This window comes from Abrus precatorius, unplaced genomic scaffold (assembly GCF_003935025.1).
Source record: "Abrus precatorius isolate BTA unplaced genomic scaffold, Abrus_2018 Scaffold8, whole genome shotgun sequence".
NCBI classification, from domain to species: Eukaryota; Viridiplantae; Streptophyta; class Magnoliopsida; order Fabales; family Fabaceae; genus Abrus; species Abrus precatorius.
In genome coordinates this window covers 7,207,597-7,227,711 of record NW_020874428.1, presented here as the reverse complement: position 1 = coordinate 7,227,711, position 20,115 = coordinate 7,207,597, and the positions used below count along the sequence as shown (strand labels likewise).

Here is a 20,115-nt window from a genome sequence, read left to right as displayed (position 1 = left end):
GGAAGACAATTTAGCATCGCTACGTCATTTGTGTCATTTTCAACAAGTGTTATCAAATTATTATATGCACCACGCGATTTTTTTAGGTCCATATTTTAGTACAGAATGATATCTGCACAAACATTACTTTCATAAACTCTTTATTATAGACTCACTTATCTAAATCATTTGAAAATTTAATAAAAATAATATATATGCAACTATCAGTACTATTTGATATGATAATAACTACAACAAAATTCTTATTATTCGATCACACTAAGATTGTGATTGAAAAAGTAAACGTGCGATAGAGTAAAATCCAAGGAGAATTCTTGAAGTGCAGAAAATGAAATACAGTTCACCTCATTAAAATATGTACAACTGACAATCAATGCTTACCAAGTCAATCCAGGGGAAAATGCCAACCACCCGCAGCAATGTTTGTAAATTACCTTCATAATTCACATGCATATAAACTACTTAGAACAATTCAAAAGGGAGCATCATTAGCATATAGAATCCACAATCACCAAAGATTTACGTAATCCACATGCCGTCACTGGATTATTTTTAATACATTATTCATTCTTGGATTTTCAATAATTCAATCATGCATTGCATTTGCACAATGGATGACATAACTTACTAACAATTTCGTAGCCAGAATTGTCCAAGGAGAAAAAATTATATCAACATTAATTTCAGTATAATAGTATTTCCAACTACCCTGACTCCTTTATGTTTCCCGTTGACGCTCTATCTGTATCTAAATCTGAATCCGAACAAAATCATTTCGCATGACTGGAGACGTCAACGTGTGATTTTTTTTCTTCTAACATACCAATGAATAGTCACAATACAACCATATGTTACCAATTAAATATGAATCAATTCATCAACTTTATCAGAATACCCAATAAAAGTTAAGACATAACTGCCACACAGTACATCCCAGCCGACACATAACTATTACTGGAAGAGACAGCATTGAGTTCAGAAAAATGTAGAGAGCAAAGGTCAAGTTTCATAGATTAAACCATTACGTAGCACTTAGCAGTCCTACAAGGTGGAACACAGTAGCTCAAGCTACAGGGCCTCCTTTAAGAGTTTTTCAGTCAGACCTTTGGGAAGTCCCATCACACTATCGGTTGTCCCTACCTGCAAATACACATTCAGTCATTCACTTAGATTTTATTTACCGTAGACAGGAACTATGATGTAAAATGCCAGCAATCTTGTCCCACCAAGAAACCAGCTAAGCATTTCAGTTCCACTGGACTTGTGCAGGATCAACGAGTTCATTCCTTAGAACTTAAGCTAAAAATTTAGGCAAACACAAAAGTTTCACCAAGATTTCACGATAATTAAAAATTCAGACATGTAACCAACCCCACCAAGTGGAAAAAAGCTTTGTTGTTGTTAAAGAAATCCAAAGTTAAATTAGCTATGGTCTACAGATTTCTAAATCAGTTTTCTAGCTTTTGCTCCAAACACAAATCTCTACCCAGCTAAACTTGAGTCAATTAGAGATTCTTTTTTGATAAGTCAATTAGAGAGACTTTTTTTACAACAATAAAAAAATAAAAAAGTTCTAAAGGGAGAACACTGAATAATGGAATTTGGCCACTTCATATAAAAGAACACCAAATTGCTTTATTAGACCAGATATTGTGCGGCAAAATCTATAAACTAGACTACTAGTGTGCGGACAGGACCCCGAGTCTGACTCGTCCTTGTCCATCAAGGGAGCATGTCCCCGAATGGCTGTAATTAAGATGCATTGATATTTCCAAGCATGAAAGAGGAGTCAACAAACCACTTCTTTGACAAATGGAAATACTAAAGGATGCTCTATAATCAGGCCTCCAGCAACGTTGAGAGTGATTCCCTCATCAACCTAAACAAGAAAAAAAGGAATAAAAGCATATCAACTACAAACAAAAGAAGACAACTCCTACCGGAAGTACTGTCTGTAAAAGAAACATCCACAAAACAACCAATTAAAAGAAACAATATATACCAGCTTCTCAATGGTTTCATTGGGTATTTCATTGAAATATATCTGTAAAACATCACAAGACAAAATCAATTTACACAATGGATTAGAGAGAGAGAGAGAGAGAAAGAGAGAGAGAGAGAGTGCACACTCATATGTGGCTGTGAATATCACTGTTAAGAAATATAAAACTGAAGGACAAGTCCAAGTTTAAAACAAATAGGTTCCTCCCATTAGTATTGTAGTCAAAATAATCAAGAGTTATAAAAGGTTTAAAAATTGTCATCATGGAAACAAGAATCAAAGGAAACAAATCCTATAAGGTAGTAATTGTTTTAAATTTTTATGAGATTAGAATATTGAAATAGCAACAACAGTAGAAAAATTGATAGAAAATCAATTATGGTGGTTTAGACAGAAAAAAAGAAAAAAAGCAATAGAAGGTACTACCTCCGGTCCTTTTTATAAGAAACAAAATGGAGCATTTCCTTATTCCTTATTATAAGGAACAAATGATAGATTCAAAAAGTATTAATTGTTAAATTTCTTTTGTACCCTTCTTTTATTAGTATCATTAATTGTATAAATTACTAATTACAATATTTAATATCATGGGTATTTTTGAAATAAAGTTTATATGTATGAAAAACATAAGTGATTTAATTACTTTCCTTGGTCCAGGAGATTTAGTCTTTTGTTTCTTATAAAAAGGACAGAAGGTAGTATTAGTGAAAAAAATGGATGACATGACTTTTAGTTTGGTGGAAATGAGTAGAAAAAGGCCCAAAAGACTTTGAAAAAAATTATTAAAAAGGATCTAGCAATAAATAATATCTTATAATATTTTTTTAACCCAACTCTAGTGTTATACAATCCATACAAGCAACCTTGTTTAATGGAATAAGGCTTAGTTATTGTTATTGAAATGTGATTGGTAATTGTTAAAATTCTGGAAACAGAATAGCAAAACAACAAATCCCATACAATAGTAATGGTATCAATGTTGTTGTCACCTATTACTTGAAAAGTGTTGATATAGTACTTTGCCACTAAGGTTTCATCTCTGAAGCCCAGATACATGAAAAATGGCAAAGTAGCCATATTGGACACGTATCCGGTATTGGATACGTGTCCGATATGCTTAAATACGTATTCCAGAAGTATCGAAAATTAAATTTATTCTTAAAAATTAAATTTAAACCTGATACGGTTGGAAAACGGCTTGGATACGGCTACAAATAGTCTGATACGGCTTGGAAATGGCTCCAAATCGCCTTGACTAAAAATAGTGGTCAGCTTGATTAAATTTCCAATATTGAAATGAGGAGTTTCAATTTGTCTTTCATTTCCTCACTTCCGCTATTATTCGTGAGTTAGGAACGAAACCAGAACTCATCCAAAAATAAAAAATCATCAAGGGTTTAGAACTCACCCATTTCCCCATTTCCGTCATTGTTTTGTAGTCCGATTCCAGGCTACACAGTTCATGAACTTTGTTTTGAATTTTGGAGCCGTATATTATTGTTGAAATGGAAGGTACCCAAAAAGCAAAGTGAAGAGGATAACCCCGCACAACCATATAGCATGGCGTGAGGAGCATCCCGTTGGATCTCCACTGCTCCGACAAGGCCTTGAGTTCCTCATTCTCGTCAAGGAGGAGATTTTCGGGCTTCAAGTCATAGTGTGTTCTGAACTTTGTTCCTCTTCTCTCTTCTCTGGATTTCAGCAACGTTCTTTCTCTATTGCTGTGGTGGTAAAATCTCACAAACTTCCTCTTTTCTAATCTCTTCTTTTCTATTCATTTTACAACAATAAAGTAAAAATGTTATTCTTTCATTTTTCAACAGCTGTGTTTGATGACAAAAAGATGAATTTTGGTTCTGACTCTAATTTTAGAATTCCAAGTAACTTTGGTTTATTAGAACTTCAAGATGATCATGCTCCACTTTGGGTATTTGTCCCTATAAAGGATAAGTTAGGAGATGGAGGAGGCAACAAGCTATGGAGTTGTAATTTTTGTGACAAAGTGGTCAAAATTTTATACTCAAGAGTGAAAGCACATTTACTTAGAATATTTGGTGCTGGTGTTGCTCTTTGTCCTAAGGTCACTCTTGAGTACTTGGCTGATTTGAAGAAAATTTGTGAAGAAGCTGAGAATAAAATTAAGCCCAAAACTATCCCACTACCTTCAGCAGCTCCAACAACCTTATCCCGAAAAAGAAAAAAAATAGGAAGCAGTACACTAAAAAAGGCTTTCAATGTGGATGAAAGACATCAACTTAGAGCAGAGATAGCAAGAATGTTTTATTCAGCTGGCATATCATTTCATCTTGCTAGAAATCCTTACTATGTTAGCTCTTATTCATTTGCTGCAAACCATAACCTTAATGGTTTCCTTCCTCCTAGTTATAATGCTTTAAGAACTAGTTTTTTACAACAAGGGAGATCTCATATTGAAAGATTACTCCAACTTATAAAATCTTTATGGCTTATAAAAGGAGTTACATTGGTTTCTGATGGATGGACAGATGTTCAAAAAGGCCATTGATAAATTTCATGCTGTAAGTGAAGGAGGGCCAATATTTTTAAAGGCTATTGATGGTTCTAAGGAGTACAAGGACAAACACTACATAGCTAGCATAATAAAGGATGTAATTAATGAAGTAGGGCCATAAAATGTTGTTCAAATCATAATGGATAATGCTCCTGTTTGTAAGGCAGTCGGAATGTTAATTGAAGTTGAGTTTCATCATGTGTTTTGGAATCCTTGTGTCGTACATACTTTGAATTTGGCATTGAAAAACATATGTACAGCTAGAAATATTGATGGAAATGAAAATGTTTTCAATGAGTGTTATTGGATCACTCTCTTAGTTGATGATGCATCTTTTATCAAGACTTTCATAATGACTCACTCTATGAGATTGACTATTTTTAATGAGTTTTCATCTCTTAAATTGCTTTCTTTTGCTGAAACCCATTTTGCATCAATGGTTGTCATGATAAAAAGATTGAAGTTGTTGAAACATGTTTTGCAAAATATGGTCATTAGTAACCAATGGAATAGTTATAGAGAAGATGATGTTGGTAAAGCTGCCCATGTGAAAGAACTTATTTTAAATGATATATGGTGGGATAAATTAGACTATATTCTTTCTTTCACAGATCTTATATATAGCCATGCTTAGAAAATTTGACACAGATACTTCTACTCTTTCTTTGGTCTATGAAATGTGAGATTCCATGATTGAAAAAGTAAAGACAATCATATATAGGCATGAGGAAAAGAAAGCAAATGAGGTTTCCAATTTTTATGATGTGGTTCTTAGTATACTGAATTTTAGGTGGAGCAAGAGTTGTACTCCACTTCATTGTTTGGCCCATTCATTGAACCCAAGGTAAATTTCAACTTAGTTATTGTCTCTTGAAAAATAAAAATCATACTATAACAAATTTTTTAATAATATGTAGGTATTATAGTAAATAATGACTTAGGGAAGCTCCAAATAAAGTTCCTTCACATCAAGATGATGAAGTTTCGAGAGAAAGGAACAAATGTTTGAAGAGATATTTTCCTAATGCTGAGGAAAGAAAAAATGTTTTTGTTGAATTTTCAAATTTCTTATCTTGTGCAGGTGACTTTACTTCTTTTGATTCGATTGAAGATAGGTGGACATTGGACCCAAAATCTTGGTGGGTAATGCATGGATCTTCTACCCTTTTACTTCAAAAGCTTGCTTTAAAGCTTCATGTACAACCTTATTCCTCATCTTGCTGTGAGAGGAATTGGAGTACGTATTCGTTCATTCATTCTTTCAAGAGAAACAAAATGGATCCAAAAAGGGTTGAGGATTTGGTTTATGTGCATTCCAACCTTCGTCTTTTGTCTAGAAAAGAAGAAAAGTATACTAAAGGAGAGACAAGGATGCAGGATATTAGTGGAGATGTACATGATCCACTTGATAATGGTGCTGGATTTCTTGAATTGGCTGAATTATCTCTTGATGAACTAGACTTAAAAGTTATGCTTTTTGTAGACGACGGAAATGGAGAAAATGAGTGTGACAATGTTAGAATTAAATAGTATAAAGGTAGTACATTCTTTTTGTGATAGTTCTATATTTCTTTTGGATAGAACGACCATTTCTTTTGTGGAATTCTAACTTTAATAGGGAGTAAAGTATGTAATTTTTTGATATGTTCATAGAAAAGGAAAAGATATGATCGCATGTATTTTTTTATAAAACATGTTCATTGATATGTAAATATAACACATCAATATAAATTAATTATTAATATCTCTTTATAAATATTTCTTTAAATTCATGTTAAAGTATCTAAGTCGTATCGTATCTTGAAATTTAAATTTTTTCCATATTCCCCTATCCGTATATCCGTCATATCAAGTATCCAGACTTCATAGGATTTCATCAACAAACTGCTTGTCAATCTTTTATCTAACAAATTTCATAATCAAATTTATATCATAGTAGCTAAAATCACGTGCCAAATTGTAGAATCATACGATTCTACAATCTCCGTTGGCATTGCGTGAGCTGGACCGTAAAATTGGTGAGGTCACACGATCCCAATGCACAGAGAAGATGACGTTTTGGGCCAATGACCCGTGACTTGACCCGATTTCATTCAAGTCGTTGGAACCCTAAAATCCCAAAAACTCAAATCTGTGACTTCTTCCTTTCTCCTTTGCTCTGTTGTGCGACTTCTTCCTTCGACTCCACAAAATCCACCTGCATTTTCCCAGTGACTATGATTTGGCTCCGGCGACTCGGTCTGTTCAGCGATTTGGTTCTGCTCTTTGCTGGGGTTTTCTGCTTCTTGTGCTCTTTTTTTCTTCATCTTCATCAACTTTGGGTTACTATGGGTGACTAGGATTTTCTTCATTTTCTGCTTTTTGTGCTTTGCTTTCTGTGCTAATTAGACAAAATGGCTTCAACTAGTAGTCAAGCTCCTCCTTCCATGTCATTACCAAAGAATGCACCAGAAAACAAGAGTGATGTAGCATGACAACATGGGATTGCAATTGAAGGTACAAGAAGAATTCAATACAAATATTGTCAAAAAATAGTAAGCAGAGGTGCTTATCAACTGAAGCATCACTTGGCTCAAACAGCCAAAAATGTTGGAGAACGCATATCTGTTTTGGATAAGAAAAGAAATGTGAAATTTACTTGTAAGCATGCAAGAAAAGTTGAATAAAAAAAATCAAATTTCTTTGCTGGCTGAGAGAGAGACTTTATATAGTGGAAGCAAAAGAAAATTAAGTGAGAATGAGGTGACTAGAGGAGGAAATATTTTTCGGAAAAGGGGCACTCAAGTAACAATCAACAACATATTCAAGAAAACTAGAAGAGAGGAGGCTTGTCAAGCTATTGGAAGGTTTTTTTATAATAATGCCATATCATTCAATGTGGCAAGAAGTGATGAATTTTCTGTTATGTGTGATTTAATTGCTAGTCATGGTCTTAGATTTAAACCACCAAGGTATTATGAAATTAGAGTAAAGTATTTGAAGAAGGACATAGTCATAGTCTTGGATGCACATTAATGATTGATGGGTGAACTGATAAGAGGAGAACAACATTAAACTTGGTAAATAGTCCTAAAGAAATTGTATTTCAGAAGTCTATTGATGCATCTCATGTAGAAAAAACAGCTGATAAAATATTTAAAATATTTGATGATGTTGAAGAAATTGGTGAAAAAAATGTAGTCAAAGTTGTGACTAATAATGCAGCAAATTACAAGGTTGCAGGGGAGATGATGATGAAAAAAAAGAAACACTTATATTAGACTCCTTGTGCAGCACATTACATTGATTTGATGTTGGAGGACTTTGAGAAGAAGATACTAATTCATGAAAAGACAATTCCAAAAGGTAGAAAAATTACAACTTATATCTATTCAAGGATGAGTCTTATTTCTCTATTACAACATTTCACCAAAGGCAAAGATTTGGTAAGGCAGGAATTACTCGTTTTGCTACATTTTATTTGACTCTAGGGTACCTTCAAGAAAAAAGAGTTGTTTTTATAAGAATGTTCACATCTAATGAATGGAAGTCCTCTAAGTTTGCTAAGACAAGGGATGGGACAGTTATAGAAGAATTGATTTTGAATAAAGTTTTGGAAGGATATAATCACTTATTTGCAGGCTACATTTCCTCTTATCAAAGTTACGAATGGTTAATTCAGATGAGGAAACTATGGGCTTTATTTATGAGGCAATGAATCAAGCTAAAGAGAATATTCAAACCACTTTCAATGGTGTTAAGAAAAGGTAACTAACTACTATTAATTTAAATTAGTGGATATTTTGTGATTTATGTTATATTGTATATTGAATCTTTCTTGTTTGCTCTTTATCAATTCTATACTTATATGGAATATCATAGATGAAAGATGGGATAAATAGCTCCATAAGCCTTTTGCATGCTACAGGCTATTTTCTTAATCCTAAGATGCACTATCGTCCTAAATTTAATGCTGATCTTAAAGTTAAGCATGGACTATATGATTGTTTGACAAGGATGGTTCTTGATCAAGATGAACAATGTAAAATTGATTGTCAACTTGATTCATTTAGAAAGCGAGCTGATAATTTTGGTAGTCACCTGACTAAGAAAACTATTGATATGCGTCTGCCAACTGATTGGTGGATGTCTCATAGAGATGAGCATCTTAAGCTTTAAAGATTTACTATTCGAATACTAAGCTTGACATATAGTTCTTCTAGGTGTGAACGTAATTAGAGAGCCTTTGAGATGTTAAGTAGAAATTCTTTTTTCTAAAATTATATACTAGGCTAGCCAACTATTTTTTTTTTTATCTAAAATTATATTTAATATATTATTATTTGTTTATGTGCATACTAAAAGAAGAAAATGTTTGAAGCAAAATATAATGAATGATGTGATATTTGTTATGGCAAATTTCAAATTGGCCAAGAAGAGGACTGCTAGGAGAGTGAAGGATTTTAACATAAATGTAGATGATATTTCATTTAACAATGAGTGGATAATGAAAAATAATGATAGAGAAAATCATGAAAATTTGGGCCTAGAAGACAATTTGGAGGATGAGGACATTCAGAAGCATGTTAATGCTCTAAATGAAGATGAGGACTTGGATTTAGACCAAGGTTCAAATCAAGATGTTGGTGTTGGTGATGTTCCTATTATAAACAATATACATGACGAAGGAGATGATGGACCAAATGAAGATTGATGGGCCAAATGAAGATGATGAAGGAGATGAGGACTTTTTTTACTATCAAAATATTTTAGATATGAAAAAATAGATATCTAAAGTTTGTATATTGATTTTGTATTTGATTGGAACTTTGGATTATGTTTATGTTGGACATATTTAAAGTATTCTGTACTTAGTTTGGATTAATGTCTTTGTTTTCTTTCTATTTATGCTATTTTATATGTATATATACAATTTTGTAAGATCTTACGTTCCGTGTTACGATCCTACGAGTTACAATCCTTGACCCCCTCTCCAATCCTATGTAAAATCTCGATTTTGACTACCATGATATATCATTAATCGTCATGTGTTAAGATCTTAATAAATAAGTATTTAATTAAGTTATTCATCCAAATGCATGCTTAATATCATGTAGGTAAAACAAGTCAACTATTATCCCGACAAAGGATCATTCACAGTAAGTTATTTGGAAATGGATATTTTACATTAAAATAGCAAAGGTTGGAACCACTTTTAAGTTCTGATGCCACCATTTTATCAGAAGAGTAGGGAACCTACATGCCTAATTATTAGCATGTTGAAAATAAAGGTCATGAAGCATGACTTCCTTAATTGTTTGTTGGAGATGTATTTGTACCACATTCGATAGTGGATCAGTTTTGGACTTTTGGCAAGACAAAACAGGAGATAGAATGGATAGTAATTAGCCAAGAGATCAAAGACAAGGGAAAATAATACCTCCACACGATCCCATTCTCCTTTTCTGAATCCAGTTTTGAGGTTAGTAACTAGTACAGATCCCACAGTTGCTGCATGCCTTCCAGAATAATCTGAAATTGTATATAGAGCAATAAAAAATGAATATATATGAGGAGTTCAGAAGTTCATAATCACCAGGGGGGGAGGGGGGGAGAGAGAGGAAACATTATGGTTGATTAATGACAGGAACATAATATTAAGCAGACCTTTCAAGAATTGTCGGGCTTCTTCTTTGCTAGATGGCTTTTCCCTAATCACGCCTTCATACACCACCACCTCAAATTATTCGACAGGGAAATAAACCATAAGCAAACTTTGACTCAAAAAAAAGGAAACTTGATAATTTCTACTACAAACTAGTCTTGTCACCATAAGGCCATTTATTTATGAGGATAGTAAGCATTAAGAGAATGGAAGTCATTTAGGTTCCAAAAAACAAGGAATCAAATTGTTTGAACACTGGAGATATTTTAGGTTATTAATAAACAGTTGTCAATTACATTCCATGAAGGAAAAAACTTCACTATTAACATCCACAAGAAGCATGGGAGAAAAAGAGGAAGAGAGATTGTTAAGCAAGAAGCAAAGACAATTTCTAATGATAACATTATTGAATTTTACCAACTTTACCTTCAAAAAACGTTTCTTAAAGACATTGTTGCTTATGTATACTGTACAGCGATATTTTGGAGACGTACAACAGAAAACTAAAAAAGAAACATTAAGAGTATGATGTATACTTGGTCAGAAGTAATTAATAATGTTGGCTTGGCATCCTTTAAGTAGTCATCAAGAGGGAGCCTTTGTAAGATGGCTTCTGCCTAGGGAAAATATTGAGCAGCCAAAATAAGTGCCAGAGTATCAGCTGCACAACTATAAGTGAACACTAGCATTTTATAACATGCCTAACAATTACATGATATCACCAGGTAACAGCTTCAAATAGAGGATGAGACAAACTGAAACCATGAAATTATCTTTTTTTCAAAATGTAGATACTGATACCACTGATGATGTGAAAGCCAAAAAGTATGAACAACATGATAGTAATGATGCCAAAGAACTTATTACATAGGTACTGCTCTTAACTTATTTTATAAGGAGCAGGTATTCAATAATAAAATCATGTCTTAAACAAAATAGAAGCATATGAAATTATAACTCAAACGTTAACAAATAGACAGCATAAAACCTCCATTTCTGCATTCAATTTTAAAGAACACAATTGCAATATTCACTCAAAATGATAGAGAAATAGAAGCTTAAGGATATGAATTCTGGTAGTTCCCTCAGATTTACGAATGAAAACTGAGAACAAATAAAACCTAAAGGGTTCATAGCAATATTCACTCACAATGTTAGAGAAATAGAAACTTAATGATACTATCATGAATTCTGGTAGTTCCCTCAGATGTATGAATGAAAACTCAGAACAAATAAAACCCAAAGGTTTGGTAGCAATTTCACGATGACAGCATTTTGTCTGTACTTATGGAAAGGTTCACATTTTATCATTTCTTCCAAAGAAGGGCAGAAAAAGCTGGATTTGTAATGTTTAAACTAAAGCACACACTACATCCTCTACAAACAAAGCTCGACATCCTCAATTAATAAATGGCCCTGGTGACAACCAACCTAACAACACCCAATGCCTACTTGACTAAGGGTAAACCAACACAAGAAAAGGAAACACAACATACTGTGTCCGCTGCAATTAAAATCGTTGGTTCATCAACCCTCTCTTGATTACCGGTAGTTTGAAGTTTGGAAATAATGGCATTGGCCTGACATGTAATTCACATCCATAATCAGTTATAGCATATCTTTCAAGGTTTCTCTACTCTCTAGCAGAATTACAACTACCATCTAATAAAATACAGCATTAGCACTAATTTGCTTGCTGCTGCCTCTGTAACGAGAAAACAACTTTCACAGTAACATGATTCCATAATTGATATGTTAGCAGAAAATAAAGTTCTATCATCGACCATCAACCAACAAGCAAATTAACCAATTCGTTGGATTTCAAAAATCACACAAACCTTGGCTTCGGCGAGAGCCATAACTAACTCTTCTGGAGTTTCCTTTCGGATGCTCTTTTCATCAATATCTGCAGTCTGTACGAAACAGTCACAAAAGATTAAAGCTACACATGAAACGATGAAACGTAGATCAATTTCATTAATGGTCAGATATTTACTAACCATTGTTGTGAATTCGTATCCCATTTCGGACAGTATCTTGCGGCGTGCGATGGAGGATGAACCCAATATAATCTGAAAATAGCAAGTTGCATAGTAAACGTGCGCACCAATCTAAAGTTGAGGAAATTGCTACGAATAATAGAGCGACGTGGAACCCTAAAATGAAAGTAGCACTACCTTGTACGAAGAAGTGCTAGCTTCCATCGCCAACTCCCCTACAAAATGGATGGCGGGAACAGACGTAAAATGTAGGAAAGCTCAGCTATAGCAAGTAACTGCACGCAAGCCCGAATTAAAATTCAATTTGGAAATGAAATTACATCTGTGGTGTGCTGTTACTTCTGCCTTTTGTGTACAGGACGAGAATATTGTACACGTGACACAAATGAAATTAGATTTTACTGTTTATATTAAATAAAATGAAATATAATGATAAAAAAATTAAGTTAAATTAAATTAAGAAAAATATAGTAATTTTTATTTTATATTATTTTATCTAATTTTTCTTAGATTTGGAGTTATTAAAAGTAATATTTTTTTAAAATTCTTAAAAATATTTAAATAATATAAAAGCATAGATAACCTAATTTCTTTCAGTGGGGTATGCCTAGGGATGGCAATGGGTAGGGTATAGGTAGGGTACTACAGTATCCATCCCTATACCCGTTTTAAAAAAATACCCGTACCCGGCCCCATATTCGCGTGAGTATGAACATTAATCCCCGTACCCGTACCCTCTGGGTACCCGCATACCCGTCTTGTACCCATTACCCGCGCTTGTTTGAGAAAAAAATATTTATAAAGAAAATATGTTTATATAACTTCACATAAGTAACATAATAATACAAAAATTCAATATATAGTTGCCGAACAAGGTACAAATATAGATAAAAAACAAATATTCAAAGATCATAAATGTTAAATGTATCTTAATATAATAATTTTCTAAACTAAAATTCTTAAACAATAAGCAAAACTAAACACATAAGTTATTTGTCAGTAATAATCTTATCTTGTGTGAGATTTGATTGATTGGTAATGTTAGAACGACAACGAAATAGATCTGTACAATGGTTGTCCCTTCGTGTGGGATCACTTAGTAACCTCTCGTGACGGCATTAACAACTAACTCTAATGAATAACATTTCATAGTTATTAAGTTTTAGTGATACAGACATTGAGAATGAGAATAGAGTTAGAGTAGAGAAGCTCAATACTAACAACAGAAAGTTGATACATAAAATATTTTTTTTAACTTTTAAATTTGAAATTGTAAGAAAAATAATAGATTTAATTAAAATAATATAATATAATTAATATATATATATATATATATTAATACTAGTATTTCTTAACTCATATACTATACGAAAGTATTTTATCAAAAATATAAATTTTTGAAAAATTATTTTAGTGAATTAAATATTTATAATGTATATAAATTTAAAAAAAAGAATTTGAATAAAAGATAAATAGTTACAATAAAATTTTATAATAAATAAATATACGTGTATATTAAAAAAGTTATACTTTTTTATCTTAAAAAAATTAACAAATAAAAATTGACAATAATTTTTTATATTTATATCTTTTCAAAAACTTCTTTGAATGTGAATAAATAGTAAGAATAATATTATTTAGATTCAATAGATTATAGTTGTGCTTGTAATACATATGTTACATAGAAAAATATTATTTTAAATTAAAATATAAAAATAAAATTTAAATATTATTAATAAATAATAAGTTTACGGTAATAGTAGGTAATTGTAAAATTTATAAAAATTTATAATATATTTATTATTTATCATTCACTTTATAATTTAAACATCAATATGATTTTATTAACAAAAATATTTGTGTAAAAAATATTTTATGTGTGTCATATATAAATAATATTTTAAAAAAAGTCAATCTCATATTAACTATGTAATAATTATATTGTGTTAGCCTAATTAAATGATATAAAATAGTAAATAAATTTTTCTATTAAAAATATAAACTAAAATAAATTTTTTGGTTTACTTTATTATTAAATATATTTTTATATTAATATTATATAACTTCACATAAGTAATATAATAATACAAAAATTCAATGCATAATTATAGAATAAAGTCCAAGCATATATATATATATATATATATATATATATATATATATGCGGGTATGGAGCGGGGTGGGTACTTAGATACCCATACCTGCACCCATCTCCATTAAAATTTGCGGATTTTTACCCGTACCCATACCCGTACCCGTATAGCAGGTAAATATCCTACCCATTGTGGGTAAATTTTGCGGGTGCCCATCGGGTACTTTACCCATTGCCATCCCTAGGTATGCCAAGGCCAACGTTTTCCAACTCGCAACCCCCAGCGCATGCTGCTTCTAGTCCATCATTCGCCTATTAATGCGACATCCGTGTGTGGGATATTATCCTGCATCTAAAAAGTTTTTTTTATTATTAAACTTTCATTTTGGTCATAAGATATTAGACGTTGTGTAATTTAATTTTTAAAATTATAAAATTATTATGTTAATTTTTAACTTTCATCTTAAATATATTTTAGTTTTGAGATGTCAAAGGACATTAACAAAATACTGAAATAATATATATAATTAATTATATGATAAAAATACCATCATATATAATTAAAATATAAAATTGTTACATATTATGCTTTAGTCTTTAAATTTTTATTTTATTTTTTATTTTCTCTTATTGAAAACTATCATTATTGGTCATTATATGTCTTTTTTGTTGAAGATAAATTTGTTACTATCTAATTTTTTAAATGAAAGGTGATAAATTTACCGTTATTACTGATACAAATAAGTCATGTGAATAATGAAATTGAAGTTAAAAATCTAAACTACATTTTAACAATGAAGTTCAATAATGATAATTTTTATTTTCTCCATCAATGTAATCTTTTTCCACTTCTCCTACTTTTTTTGAGTTAAAGAGTATTAGAGATTTGAATAAATCAACTCAGCGGAAAAGTTTGAGCTCATATATGAAAAATGTTGAACTTGAATGTTTAAGACAAGATAATGTGGTTGGATGTAGAGAAGATGATAAGGTCAAAGAAATGCTGAATTGCGGTGAATTTTTCACCAATAAAGAGTGCAGATAGTGGTTGACAACGATAGCTTTTGATGTGAGAGAATGAAAAAAAAAGAAGAATGAATAGATGAAATGTTTTAAAATTTGATAAATAAAAATGTTTGAGGAATGACAATATCAAGACTAAAATGTTTTATGAGTGACAATTTAAAAAATTAAAATGTCCAACAAGTAACAATTTCAGGAATGAATTAAAAGACTTAACAAATGATAATCTCAAATACTAAAATAAAATGAAAATATATATCTTATTAATCATACATATTATTTATGTGATATATATTAGTACTTTAATATTGCTTATTGACTATATCTAAGTTTAAAAACTAAAATGATTAATGAATATAAAGGTCAAGAATTAACATAATATTTTCAATATTTCATAAATTTAAATATTTGACATTTATTATCTTATATCCCAAAACAAAGTTTTCTTTTCCTTATTTTAAGCTCAATTTAAAAAATAGTAGTAGATTCATAATGAACTTTTATTGTCATTCTAAAAAGAGTCTATAAATCACTTCTTATAAATACTTTTTAATTTTTTTAAAATTAATTTCTTTTATTGTTTTTTAATCCATTTGAGTTCAACAAAATTAACTTTATAAACCAATTTATCACAATGAAAAATTAATTAATATGTTTAACACAACTACATAAGTAAGGATGGCTTATGGCTATTTGAGTTTTAAGGCAAAATTATATTAGCGGCCACTTATATGTGGCACATGAAGTGTGTGCCAGATAACTAACCAAAATCAAATCTAACGTTTTATTCGACGTGAAAGTTATAACTTATGACATTTAATGAATCAATATTTGAGGGGAATTGGCGTTAAGCTATAACACGCACGAACATCATCGTGCCAACTGCCAAGAAACCAAAAACTAAAGCACCACAGGTCCACAGTTTGAATTAAGTAGGTTCCTCTTATTAGGATTGTGAGAAAGGGTCAGAATAATATAGAGAAATAATAGAAAGTTTTGAAAATGTCAAGTAAACAGGTATCCACAGGAAACATATCTTATAAGGAAAATTTTCTAACTCTTCATGTCATTGGTGATTGTCAAAATCATCTAGCATGCACAAGTTATACTATTCTTATGGAAACATAATTTTGGGAAAACAAATTCTCATATGATTAATAATGGTATCAACGTGATTGTCATCTAGCATGCAATATTTGAAAGGGGTTGATGTTATACTTTTCTCAATTGAGTTTTGTTCCTGCTAGGGAAACACTAGTCTTCAAGTCTCTGCTTTAGAACAGTGACGTCCTTTTGTCTCTCGCTGACGTGGGGAAGGTACCTACAAAAGGCACTCCGATGCTAAAGTTAGGATTCGGTTCTGAGCAATAAATGCTATTTAATAATGAAAAGTCAACTATTTACCTGTACTTCTTACCTTCCTTTTATAGGCATTGTTATGGGCTAATGGACCTACTGAGTCAGCCTTGATTTTTGGCCATTTACTTAAAGTAGATAATGCTTTGATTACTACCCTTAATTGGATTAATTACCTTTTAATCCTGACAAAAGGTATTTGGCCAAACTGAGTCGAATAGGTACTCGGTTTCCTTTTCCTATACGTAGGACCGAGCAGTTCCCTATCTAGTACACTAGCCTCCCAAGCCCGAAAAGGTACGAGGCAAGGGCTTAATAATATATAAGTATGAAGAACATGTAGATGAGGGGGTACTCAGTTTTGTAGGATGGGTAAGAATACCGAGGCGAGTATTCGGTTTAAGGAACGTAAGTAGGCTGAGTAGAGTATTCGGTTCAAGTATAAAAAATAAAGGTATTTGGTGGGCTGAAGAGTGCACACCGAAGTAGTATTCGATTTATTGAAAAAGTGGTGGAGACCGAGGACGTAAAAATAAAAGTCCATAAGAATAAATAATAAATAATGAAAAAAGATCATTCTAGAACTTCAAGTTTTTAGGGTTTCAGGATTTTTTAGGGTTTCCTCGATATGTGTGCGTAAGACGAAGGGGTGTCCTCACTCAACTGTTGATCTGGAAAAGATCTAATAGTCCGGAAGGGGGGTGACCCTTCGTATGTCCGAGAGCGCATCTCCTATAAGTACGTGGTGGTCCAGGTATTTTATTCTTCACTTTTTCTCTGAACCGAGAAGTTTACATTGTTGCTCCAAACTGAAGGGTACTCAAACTTTCTCTTTTCTTTCCGAACCGACTACCTGTGAGGTACGTTTAGTATTCCTGTCATCTTTCTTATTTTATCATGGTTGAATCCTTAGAATGGGAGGACTCGTTGTCAGACTCATCTGGGTTAACCAATATTGATGGTCAAAATGTTGAGAGAACCAAAGGGGGTGAGTTTTCTTGAAGACCGAGTGGGGGAAATGAAGTAGAGACTCAATTTAGAGAATGCAGTGATGAAGCCGAATCGTCTGGGTCTACTGATTCTGACTCTTCCGAACTCCTACCGAGCATGACCCCCTAGGGAAATACCAGTATTCTCCCCTGTGCAGTTCCTAGATACGAGTGGGTACACGGTGAAGTAGCCGCCTACTTCTCTTGTTTTAGGAAAAATAGAAGTCTTCAATCTTTTGTTGACCACTGTGAAATTTTGTTATGAGAACCTTTCGATCCCTACCCAATATCCATCAACCCTTGTTAAGGAGAGGAAACAGGGAACCCTAATTTTGTTTTTGTAAGAGGTGTCGAGATGACCGACACCTTTTTTATGTATGAATATATGTTTAGGGAATTAGGTATAAGGTTACCCTTCAATGATTTCCAAATGGGAGTGTTGAGGGTTTTGAATGTAGCGCCGACACAACTTCATTTGAATGGGTGGGCGGTGATACAAGCATTTAGGGTACTTTGTAAATTTCATTATATAGAACCTAGTGTAGGTTTATTTCTTCACTTCTTCTGTACTCGTCCATCAGATTTAGGAAGGTGGGTATCGTTAATAAGGCAACCCAAATTGTCATTGTTCAAGCCTTATGCTTCATCTTTTAAGGGTTTCAAGACCAGTTATTTCAAAGTAACTGTCCACCCTATAGGTAGAAATTATTTTTTTGATAGTGAAAACAATCCTCTCTTTCCCTTTCATTGGACCCGAGTGCCTCACCGATACGACTTGCTTCCTGAGGACGTGTTGTCGGCTAGAGAGTTATCGGCTTTGGATTACTTGAAGTCTCTTTCTCGAGAGCTTCCTGCCCGACATATAGTTCTAGTGTTAAAATTTTCTCATCCTCGTCTAGACATGGATGGTATGTTTTGTCCTTATGATTGTTTTGAATCAAGTTGTATTGATTTGACTTTTTGTTTTTAATGTAGGTCTGATGGCTCAACGTGGTGTCAACGTACCGACATATCGTCAAATCCTGAAGACCAAAATTCCTGAAAGCACACCAATTGAGGAGCACTGAAACCCTCTACTTGACCATATCCCAGAGATAACCGAGCCCCGTCCTCCTCCCCAAGACCTTGCCATTGCAAACAGTCAGCCCAAGAGACGTAGAGAAAAATGCAAGGAAAAAGAGAAGGGCAAAGAAAAAGAGGGTGAGATGGAGAAAAAAAGAAAGTACTCCTATTCGGGTAAACTGACTGGTACAGAGGGGGCACGAAATCAAGCCCGAGGTGATGTGATGGCTGGGGTCAACAGTTCTTCAAACCCTGCTATTCCCCCAACTATATTATCCGACACCTTCCTCGTCCCAGGGGTTCATGCTGGACGAGTAGTTGCCCCTGACTTGCTTTCTGATTCAGGAAAGGATGCGGTTAGCAACCTAGACTTTGAGTCTTTGTGGCAATGCTACGTGGAGCTCCAAATTTGATTCATGATGATGCTTCGAAGACTAGCTTTGGAGCCCATACTCGAGGTGAAGAGGGTGCAAAACGAGTACTCCTCATCTCAACAAGCTTTAGCAGAGAATGAAGAGATTCAGTTACACCTTGCTGAGACCAATAAAGCTTTGGAGGCCGAGGTTATTCAGTATAAAGGGCACTATCATATAGTGGAAAGTCGGCTCCAGACCACCGAGCAAGAACTGAGGGTTAAGGAGGAAGAAATAGAGGCTCTAAGGGTGAATTCTTTGGGGATGGAGGAGGCCCTAAGAGCCAAATCTGTTGAAATAGAAGAGGCCTTTGCTCTTGAAAGGCAAAAGGCTGAGGCTGAGATGAAGGCCTTTTCTGACAAGTGTTCGGTCTAAGTTGCTATCGAACACGAGTCCGGCTTTAATCATGCTGTTCGCCAATGCTATGGTTTTTGCTAGGTGCCAGCCGACTTCTGTTTTGATCTTACCAAAGACTTTTTCGGTGGCAGGTTTTTACCATACAATGAAGTGGATGATGATGTGGAACCTGACACCAAAGTCTCCTACCGAGTCAAAGTTAATAAAAGTGCTCTCGGTCCTGAAGCCCCCAGTCTTGACGCCCCCGGTCCTGATGCCGGAGAGGAGGGAAATTACGAATAGGTTTACTTCTTTGTATTTGTGGGCCGATAATGCCCAAATTTTGTAATCTTTTTCAAATATGAATACAAGTTCACTTCTTTTCGTTTTCTAATAACATTGAACACTTAAATGGAAATTTTCTTACTAAGGTACAATATCTGATTTGTTTATTACCGAAAAGGTATTCATAATGGTAACAATAATTGATTCATCCTTGACCGAGTAAGGGTACTCGGGAAGGAATTAGTTAATTCAACCTTAGCCAAGTAGAAATATTTGGGAGGAAATTTTAATAAATGATTTGTCCTTGACCGAGTAGCGGTACTTGAGAGGGAATTAGTTAATTCAACCTTGGCCAAGTAGAAATACTTGGGAGGGAATTTTAA

The 20,115-nt window shown here is 33.2% G+C and overlaps 1 protein-coding gene across 3 annotated transcripts; it reads right to left on the bottom strand.

The window, feature by feature from the left end:
- Nucleotides 1-507: 507 nt before the first annotated feature.
- LOC113848518 (maf-like protein DDB_G0281937) lies at nucleotides 508-19,270 on the bottom strand. 3 transcript variants are annotated; one of them, XM_027478086.1, is made up of 10 exons: nucleotides 12,354-12,380; nucleotides 12,177-12,248; nucleotides 12,015-12,089; nucleotides 11,673-11,756; nucleotides 10,713-10,793; nucleotides 10,179-10,248; nucleotides 9,952-10,043; nucleotides 2,003-2,044; nucleotides 1,799-1,879; nucleotides 508-1,140 (listed from the first exon to the last, which is right to left on the bottom strand). In XM_027478086.1, the coding sequence occupies exons 1-10, from the start codon at nucleotides 12,378-12,380 to the stop codon at nucleotides 1,069-1,071; spliced, it is 696 nt and encodes a 231-aa protein (XP_027333887.1). In that variant the 3' UTR covers nucleotides 508-1,068. The 3 variants fall into 3 exon arrangements, with proteins under 3 accessions (XP_027333887.1, XP_027333889.1, XP_027333888.1); XM_027478088.1 differs by lacking the exon at nucleotides 11,673-11,756 and adding an exon at nucleotides 16,510-19,270 and having other exon boundaries at nucleotides 517-1,140; nucleotides 12,354-12,451; XM_027478087.1 differs by lacking the exons at nucleotides 508-1,140; nucleotides 1,799-1,879; nucleotides 2,003-2,044; nucleotides 11,673-11,756 and adding an exon at nucleotides 6,355-7,136 and having other exon boundaries at nucleotides 12,354-12,488.
- Nucleotides 19,271-20,115: the final 845 nt, after the last annotated feature.

Bases quoted from the DNA above. Each gene is read 5' to 3' on its own strand.
- LOC113848518 (XM_027478086.1), bottom strand. From the start codon at position 12,380: ATGGAAGCTAGCACTTCTTCGTACAAG. The intron at 2,045-9,951 runs GTATTATTTTCC...GATGTTTTACAG, and splicing joins GAGAATGGGATCGTGTGGAG to ATATATTTCAATGAAATACC. The intron at 1,880-2,002 runs GTATATATTGTT...TTTCTTGTTTAG, and splicing joins ATGAAACCATTGAGAAGCTG to GTTGATGAGGGAATCACTCT.